The following is a 9,630-nucleotide window of genomic DNA, read 5'->3' as shown; positions in this document are numbered from 1 at the left end:
CAATGCAAGCTAAAAACAATTCAAATTACTTGACACCTGTAGTTACAAGATAGATAAAAATGATTTAACGACTTGGAGCATTCATCTTAGAAACTCGCCACTAGAAATTACAAGAAAAAAATCACCCATTGATGTGCCTCGCTGATTCAACTTTGAATTTTTTTGAAGAAGGATTTTGAGGACAATTGCGAGTATCATGATCACCATATGAGTTACAATAACGATACTTTCTTTTATTCTTACTTCCTGCTGCTTCTATAGGATGCACAATCTTTCTTTCTACCTTTAGTTTGTGATACATTAGGATCTAAAATCGGTTGAGGTGAAGAACGGTCATCCCCTGAATCACATGGAGCACTTGATTCGCTTGAAACATCTTCCTCAACAACTTTATTAGGAATGATTTCTAAAATTTTTGTACCAAGTTCTCTTAAACCATCCAAGAACACTTTGTAGCTTGCCGGAGTTTGGGAGGCGACATACGCCCATTTAGTGGCTTCTTGGCACAAGTAACTAAGGTTCATAGCATCAACTTGTTCTTGGCAAAGAGACCCTTCCTTGTCACCCCTCCTAAATCGGTTAGCCCCTTTCAACCATCTTTCATTAATGAAACATTTTGGAATTTCATAGACATCAAGTTTGGATAACACCTTAAGTATGTGGGCACAGGGTATTCCAACAAACTCATAAAGATGACACTCACAAACTCCTTCACACATCTGTTGATTCCATTTCACAATCCAATGCTCACCTTCTTCATTGGTCTTGCTACGGATGAATTTCACATCATATGTCATTAACTCACTAGATACCATGCTAGCTTTATATAACTCAACATTAAATAACTGAGTCCTAAACTTTTCAAACATTTTTCTTGTATATATCTTCGCCCCATGTTTTAAAATGAAGCTTCTCCCAGTGATAATGTGATTCTTCTGTTCAGACTCAAAATCCTCATTTCTCTCTTTTACTTCCATATTCTTCAAGCCTTGTTCATACTTTTGAACAAAATCCATTAAATTGGTGGTACGGTTGATATGGTCTTTAAAGAACTCGTTGACTCCCTCACTACGACCAGTAGTGTTCAAACTAGCAAAGAAAGTAGTTCGATTGTACACAGGTACCCACGCCTCACGATCTTCATATAATCCCGTGAGCCAAGAATTTTCACTTAACTCATACTTTTCAATCAATGTGTCCCACCTTCTCTTGAAATTCTCAATTCTGATAGTAAATCGTAGACATTCTTTCACCGCTCTTTTGAAACTTGACTTTTTATAGTACAGGTGGCCTAACTTTTCTCCAAACTTCTTTTTGATATGCCAATAGCATAACCTATGGCGTGCAGTCGGGAAAACTTTAGGAACTGCAGCTCTCATAGCTAGATTTGAGTCAGTAATTAATGAAACTGGATCCCTTCCCCCCATTGCATTTTTCCAAGTCTAAAATAGCCATAAAAAACTTTCTTCCGTCTCATCCTGTAACAATCCACATCCAAATTGGATTGTTTGAAAGTGGTGATTCACACCGGTGAATGGTGCAAACGGCATATTATACTTGTTAGTCTTGTAAGTGGTATCAAACGAGACTACATCTCCAAACTGTTCATATGACATACGTGACCTAGCATCAACCCAAAAAAAATTTACTGCTCTCCCTTCTGTATCACATTGCATCGCAGAATAAAACTGAGGATTCTCAACTTGTCTTCTTTGAAAGTGGTTAAAGACCCACTGAGCATCCCCAATATCAATTTTTTGCCTTATGTCACGAAGATGATTCCAACATCTACGGTCATTGAAACCAATCACATCACCTCCAAAAATATCTTTGACTTTGTTTATTTGTAGGTTTGCATCATGAAAACGTTCCACCATTCCCTTCACTGCGTCAGGCATGTTTCGGTTTGACTTGAGGAGCACTCTTTTTGAGGGTGAGACAAAGGTGTGATTGTGTTCATCACAAAATTGTCCAACCTCCCACTTCATTGTAATTCGACCAAGCTTTACATACATTTGAGCTTTGCATTCCCCTATCTGGGTTGACGTATTCAAACGTGGTTTATCCACATCTTCATTTATTTTTTTCTTGTGAGACCCAAAATGGGAGCAAGCAAAAGAGATATTTGTCACTCTGTCACAATGCCTCCAGCCTTTGTTAGATGATCTCATAACGGTAGAAAAACCTTTGCTTACAACATACCTCTCGTAATACATTTTAGCTTCATCACTTGAACAAAAAATCATCCCTACATAGGGTGTCTCTATGCCATCATGGGATCTTTTACTTTCTTCTACTCCAACATAGTGCCTTGTAAACTCAAACTCGTCCATATGTGACTTTTCCATTTATCACGTACAACACCTATAGAAAAAAAAAATTATATATATATATATTGTATTCATGGCCATGGATGATAAGAAAGTGATTAACAAAACATAAAATATTGATGACCTTTCGACAATATTACAGAAACAGTTAAAAAGAATGAGTACGTAGATACAAAAAACAAAACAAAGTTACTATTTTTCAGCTTTTTAAGGTGTTTCGAGAAAAGCATACCTTTTTTGTCGTTGGTCACAATGCCCACTTCACATGGGAGATAATAAGTTCAAGAGGGGGGAGATAAATTTGGTTTGTTAAGATTGTTATTAATAGTACGTTTAATATATATGAGATAAGAAAGGAAAAAAATAAGAGATTACTGGAATAGTACGTTTAACTCGGCCTTCCTTTGTTATTTTCCAGCGAAGATCAGAGTGAAAGGAGAAAGAAAAATTAATGGGGTGTAATACGTGGGTTACTTTTCTTTTTATTCGGCTTGGCTAAAGCAATGTCTTTCAACAACTTAAACACTAATAATAGCTGCCAACTCACCTCTTTGTGAACCGTTAGATCTAGCATGTTGTGCAGTGCAGCAAAAATCATTGTACAAAAGTTATTGTTGTAAAAACAATTATATATAAAATATATATATATATAGATATATATATATATATATATATATATATAGCCGGCTCCTAAAAGGACCTTAAATAAGTACTAAATCTAAAACACCCACAACTTCACCTTACAAAATGATTTAAACCCTAATCTTTTTGTGCATATGATCTACTAACCATAAAGAACATCTCTACAAAAATTCAATTCATTTGATATCCTCTAACTTAGATAAAATAGTTTTCCACTTTTGAATATATATATATATATATATATATATATATATATATATAAAGGTCCAGAAATGTCTAGTTTTTGCAATCATCTTTTGTCAGTGTTAAAAATTGTCAAACGAGTTGAATTTTTGTAGAGATGTTCTTTATAGTTAGTAGATCATATGCACAAAAGATTAGGGTTTAAATCATTTTGTAGGTGAAGTTGTGAGTGTTTTAGATTTGGTAATTATTTAAGGTCCTTTTAGGAGTCGGGCTGTATATATATATATTAGTAATAGAGTACACCATAATTAAATTTGACCAGTTTTTTTTTCTATTGCTAAATATCCTTGATAAAATATTCAAACAAATTGTTCAATGACCTTTAAAAAAGATTATTTGGTCATCTTAGTTTTTATTTCCATTCACACCCTTAAGTTGAAAGAATGAATTGTGTAAATTCAAGTCTAAAACCAACTACACGCCATCTTTTGAATTACCTAAGCTCTCTCTCTCTCTCTCTCTCTCTCTCTCTCTCTCTCTCTCTCTCTCTCTCTCTCTCTCTCTCTCTCTCTCTCTCTCTCTCTCTCTCTCTATATATATATATATATATATATATATATATATATATATATATATATATATCATTCATTTGTATGAGGTCATGGATGATAAGAAAGTGATTAACAAAACATAAAATATTGATGAACTTTCGACAAGAATTACAGAAACAGTTAAAAAGAATGAGTACGTAGATACAAAAAACAAAACAAAGTTACTATTTTTCAGCTTTTTAAGGTGTTTCGAGAAAAGCATACCTTTTTTGTTGTTGAACTCTGTATATATCGTCGTCGAAATCCTTGTTAAGTTGTTGGTCACAATGCCCACTTCACATGGGAGATAATAAGTTAAAGAGGAGGGAGATAAATCTGGTTTGTTAAGATTGTTATTAATAGTACGTTTAATATATATTAGATAAGAAAGGAAAAAAATAAGAGATTACTGGAATAGTACATTTAACTCGCCCTTCCTTTGTTATTTTCCGGCGAAGATTAGAGTGAAAGGAGAAAGAAAAATTAATGGGTTGTAATACGTGGGTTACTTTTCTTTTTATTCGGCTTGGCTCAAGCCATGTCTTTTAACAACTTAAACACTAATAATAGCTGCCAACTCACCTCTTTATGAACCGTTAGATCTAGCATGTTATCTGGTGCAGATCTGTTGTAAAAGCCATTGTACAAAAGTTATTGTATACAGAACCCACCCCATATATATATATAGCCCGGCTCCTAAAAGGACCTTAAATAAGTACCAAATCTAAAACACCCACAACTTCACCTACAAAATGATTTAAACCCTAATCATTTTGTGCATATGATCTACTAACCATAAAGAACATCTCTACAAAAATTCAACTCGTTTGATATCATCGAACTTAGATAAAATAGTTTTCCACTTTTGAATATATATATATATAAAGGTCCAGAAATGTCTAGTTTTTGCAATAATCTTTTGCCAGTGTTAAAAATTGTCAAACGAGTTGAATTTTTGTAAAGATGTTCTTTATAGTTAGTAGATCATATGCACAAAAGATTAGGGTTTAAATCATTTTGTAGGTGAAGTATTGGGTATTTTAGATTTGGTACTTATTTAAGGTCCTTTTAAGAGCCGGACTGTGTGTGTATATATATATATATATATATTAGTAATAGAGTACACCATAATTAAATTTGACCAGTTTTTTTTTCTACTGCTAAATATCCTTGATAAAATATTCAAACAAATTGTTCAATGCCCTTTAAAAAAGATTATTTGGTCATTTCAGTTTTTATTTCCATTCACACCCTCAAGTTGAAAGAATGATTTGTGTAAATTCAAGTCTAAAACCAACTACACGCCATCTTTTGAATTGATCGCAAGTTTTGTTTGTCATAAATACTTAATTTATTAAAAAAAAAAAACATAAATACATAATTTAATTAGCCCCTTTCTCTTTCAGACGTTCTCCCTTCTTTCTCAATTTTGGTTAATGATTCACACTTTCTCTTCTCTCCCTCTTCTTTCCTTCTCAAGAATCAATTTCGATTTTTTTATTTATTTATCCCTACCTGTATCTTCATTGTTCTCTTCTTATATGTTTCTTTTCTCTTTAGCACATTGTGCCTCTAATTTGTTTGATGCTTCATATCTTCACCAATAATTAGTGTTCATTTGCAGCTCAGTAACTACTCCTCCTTCAAAGGGGTTCTGCACTGCAAGCTTCACTTTGATAAACTCTTTAAGAGGACTAGAATCGAAGTTTGGACAAAAGTTTTGAAAGTGTGTGGTAGTCAATTCGTTGAATATGATGTTATTACTTATTAGTTTCATCTCATCACTGCTCATTTCCTTTCTCACTTTTTGTAGGTGCTCCTAGAGCTGTTAAAGTTGACAAATCTGTTGATGAGGTACTAAATTACAAAATTTATCCATTGAATTACCTAAGCTATTATCCTATATATAAAAAGTTATATGCAAACATTAAACATATTTTTGAGTTCATGCAAATTCTTTGTACATACAACACTTTTTAAGTTGTTTCTGGTTGTGGATTGAATTGCACAGGGCCATGCCAATAGCAAAGTTTCAAATATGTTCGGTGGAAACTCAAGATAAGTGTGTTGCTTGCAAGAAAACCATTTACCCAATTGAAAAGGTATTAGGAAAATGTTTATCAAGTTTTACTATCTTTATATGTATTGTTGAACTCTGTAGTGATAGTCGAAGCATAGGTTCAAAAAACCAAATGAATTACACACTTGAGAAGAGACCTTGGTGCTATTACTATTACCTAAGCTTCAGGCTCCCCAAACTGATTACGCGGACAATAATGCTAATAATTTACCTAAGTTTAAGGCTTCTCAAACTAATTACACGGGGCAATGCTAATAATTCTGTAGGTTGATTGACTTGGTTCTAATATTATTTCATCAAATTTTACGACAATAAGATTGGTCATACCATGATAGAAACATCATAATTAATGCCTTCTCTTACAAATAATTGGTAAAGGTGAAAACATGGAAATGCCCACCAATACTTGACTTAAGTACTTCCAGTTCACTTGGCACCAGTATCATGGGGATTTCCATTGTGTCGTCATGATACCATCAACTACTGATTCCCAACCTAAATATACTATTAACAGTTGTATATTAGCAGTTCTTACATATACTAATATTAGTAGTTATATGGAAGAACTATTCATAACCTCGAGTGTATGAATTCTCTAATTGTATGTATGGTGGTTCAACTTCTTTGGTGCACTACAAAACTTATAGTAAGAACCCTTTACAGGAATGATGTCAAAATGGTTGACATGATTCTTTTGAGGCGGTCATGAAGGTTGGCACAACAGGATGCTTCTTGAGGTCATTCTAGGAACATCCTGAGTGCTTCGTTTGATTGGTTCATATGTTGATGGGCAGACGAACAAACATTCCAATATATAAAAGTGCTTTCTTATTAAGTTGTACAGATTCTTATGCTATAATTTTTTATTTATTGGTGCCGAGTTATGAGCTGTCCTTCCAAGGAATGATTTGTTCTTGCTGTTTCTAACTGAAATGTATAAATGTAGATGATGGGCAAATTCAAGAAGAACATTTGTTGCAAATGTTATCTAGAATCATACAATGGATTGACCCACCTCATTAGATTTCAGCCACTATTGAAGATGGAAAAACTGAAAAGTTCTATGTTGGGGTCAATTTGAGTTGTCAGTCTTTGTACTATTTATTACCATGCTCACAATTTCTTCTGATTTGTCTCAGTGAAACGCTTGATGGTTGTCGTGCGTTGCTTTCTGTAGCCCCTCTAACTACTCCCTTGGTGTTTCTCATTAACTACTCTATAAAATGGTTATGATTTTTTGTATTTCTCATTAACTCTACTTGCTTAATGAGTTGCATAATAATAAGAAGAAACAAAACTCTTAAATTTGTATTGGTCTCTCTTTTTGTATGTACATGACTGTGCATCATATTTTTATGGGAATTACTATAACACCCGGCTTTTTCTTTTGTTTTCCTAGTATAATAATAATAATAATAAAAATAATAATAATAATGATAATAGATAAAGCAAAAAATATGATAACTATCAGCTTAGGGATAAAAGTACCGTAAGTAAATAGATAAGTTTCAACCCTTGTTTTTCGGGGGAGGTTTTAAAAACATAAAAAATAGGGGTTTCTCACGTAGAGTTTTTAGGGAAAAACACAGCGAGAGATTTATAAAAAAAAAAAATGGAGTTTTACTGAAAGAAGAAAAGGTTTTGAACGAGGAAGATCGTCTTTTCGCGCAACAGTCGACTTTAGTCTTTCGGGATTTTTCCGCTTTCGAAAAGCTGTTCGGTTTATAAACAGTGAATAGTTTTTTTTCTATTTCACTGAATCTAGAGTTTGACATGTATAAAGAAATAATTTTGCTATCTATAGTTTCCGTGCATTTTTACTGCCCTTCTGTTATTATCCTTGGTACTGTCGTTGTATCGTTAAAACTTGTTAAATGCTAGGATATTGCTCGGTTGAAATTAAACCATGAAACTCTGAAAGTGAAGTGTTTGTTAACTCTGAAGTGATTTGTTAAACCCTATTGAACTCTGAGATTTTAAAGTGAACTGTTAGAAGTTGACTAGTGAAACTAGGAAATTTAATCTGTTAGAGCTCGGACGAGGCTGTTAATGGTGGGAAAGCCTACAGAAATCTCCCTACATAGTACTTGTGGATTGAACCTTGATAATCTTGTTGTCTTGTTGTGGTATACTTGAATGAGGTTTGATTGCAGGGGGTGTGTGAGTGTTGTAGAGTGAGGGGAAGGCGCTGGCGAAGCTTGTAGAAGTCAGTAATGGCGTCGTCAAGCCAACAGAACGAAATTGTTTTAGTTTGAACTCTTTTTTTGTTTTGATTGTGAATTGTTGGTGGTTTATTGGTGATGATTGGTTGTTGGTGTCGCGAGATGGGGCTGTTGAAGCTCTGTAGGAGCAGTAATGGCGTCCAAACAAAACCAAATCGTCATGATTTTGATTGTTTGAATAATTTGTTTTGTTGGTTTTGTTGTAAGGTTAGGCTGTAGCTTTGATTGTTGATTGTTGAAGGGAGATTGGGTACTAGAGAGTGTGAGGGGAAGCTTTTACAGACATTAATGGCGTAGGTCGCGACTTTTTACAATATAAGGAAATTATGATTTGTTGGTATAGGTATATGGGGTTCTCAAGGAACCAAACCGCTGGGTTCATTGTTGAGATAGATGGCCGGTGGTGGCTATTGTGGTGGTGGTGGCGGCGCTGGTGAAGTGAGGAAGAACAAGAAGAACCACGATCTTTATGGCCGTGTATTTTTAAAATCGTATTTTTCCTATTTAGTAATTAATTAAATTATTTATTTTCAAAATTCGTCGGATTGGATTTCGGGATCGTGGGTTTGGTTTTGGGTCTCGAAGTCGGTGTTGGGCTTGGGTTTGGACCAAGTATATAAACACATTTTTCAGAGAATAAGGTTCGCGAAGAATAAAATATATTAAAATTAAAATGGAAGAGCTTGAAAAGTTCTGGTTTCTTTGGGCGTTAGCCTTGAATTTTAATCAATTTAGGAGGATTCGCCGAAAGGTTTATTCATACAATTGAGAAAATTATTTTTGCTATTTCAACGGATTTGTAGTACACACATCGGGCATTATATTGTTTCGTTTTTATACTGTTCATTATCCTATTGCATTGGAATTCGTGCTATTTGTGTTATTAAATTTTATTAAATTTCGGATTTGTGTTTAAACTGTTGAACTGTTGGAAAAGAGGTCGGCTTGGGTTTCGTTTAAACTCGGTTTGGTCGTGGTTTTCGAAACTCTGAACTTAAGCTGTTCAAGCTTCGGAGCTTCGTCAATGGCGGCTTGAGTTAGATCAATAAATCGTGATGATCATATTGTTTTTGTGAGCTGGACTAGTGTGGTTGTGTTTGGAACTGTTCTTGGTTGATTTATGGGGTGTTGGATGTCGCGAGATGGGGCTGCTGAAGCTCCGGAGGAGCTTCAATGGCGACCCAACAAACCAAACTGTCCTACGTTTCTTTTATTGTTTGGAGTAGAGTTTTGTTTGGTGGTGGTCGGATATGGAGTGGGAGCTCAGGGGAAGAGGCGTTAATGGCGTTAACGCCATTACTGTGTTACTGGAACTTGGGGTTCTGCGTTTTAAAAAAAATCGTTTGAACTGTTTTGTTTGGATTTGATGATTGTTGATGTATGATGGTAGTTGGGTTGATGTTGAGTGGGCTGTTGGAAGCTTGGGGGAAGCCATTAATGGCGGCCATAGATTTCTCAGATCTAGTTTGGAGAAGATGGTGGGTTAGGAGTTGGGGTTTTAGCTTTTAGTAAAGTTGTAGGGGTTTTTGCAATGATTAAAACCGATTAGGTTAATTAGGTGGGCGATTGGAATTTGTGGT

General features: G+C 34.6%; 2 protein-coding genes and 1 long non-coding RNA gene across 3 annotated transcripts; 1 reads left to right on the top strand and 2 right to left on the bottom strand.

Annotated features, from left to right (window-relative positions):
- Positions 1–239: 239 nt before the first annotated feature.
- On the bottom strand, positions 240–1,427 carry LOC147492818 (protein FAR1-RELATED SEQUENCE 5-like). The gene has a single exon (XM_086567651.1). It carries the CDS (start codon positions 1,425–1,427, stop codon positions 240–242), a length of 1,188 nt encoding a protein of 395 aa, XP_086423777.1.
- A 15-nt stretch (positions 1,428–1,442) lies between these two features.
- Positions 1,443–2,348, bottom strand: LOC147492817 (protein FAR1-RELATED SEQUENCE 5-like). The gene has a single exon (XM_086567650.1). The coding sequence runs from the start codon at positions 2,346–2,348 to the stop codon at positions 1,443–1,445; it is 906 nt and encodes a 301-aa protein (XP_086423776.1).
- A 3,063-nt stretch (positions 2,349–5,411) lies between these two features.
- LOC147492816 (uncharacterized) lies at positions 5,412–5,853 on the top strand. The gene is made up of 3 exons (XR_015198674.1): positions 5,412–5,474; positions 5,562–5,602; positions 5,760–5,853. It is a non-coding gene; the product is annotated as an uncharacterized LOC147492816 (long non-coding RNA).
- Positions 5,854–9,630: the final 3,777 nt, after the last annotated feature.

Source organism: Coptis chinensis, chromosome 6 (genome assembly GCF_015680905.1).
Source record: "Coptis chinensis isolate HL-2020 chromosome 6, ASM1568090v1, whole genome shotgun sequence".
In the NCBI taxonomy this organism is placed as follows: domain Eukaryota; kingdom Viridiplantae; phylum Streptophyta; class Magnoliopsida; order Ranunculales; family Ranunculaceae; genus Coptis; species Coptis chinensis.
The sequence above is the reverse complement of the archived record's forward strand: the minus strand, read 5'-3'. Positions and strand labels throughout refer to the sequence as shown.

Bases quoted from the DNA above. Each gene is read 5' to 3' on its own strand.
- LOC147492817 (XM_086567650.1), bottom strand. From the start codon at position 2,348: ATGGAAAAGTCACATATGGACGAGTTTGAGTTTACAAGGCACTATGTT.
- LOC147492818 (XM_086567651.1), bottom strand. From the start codon at position 1,427: ATGGGGGGAAGGGATCCAGTTTCATTAATTACTGACTCAAATCTAGCT.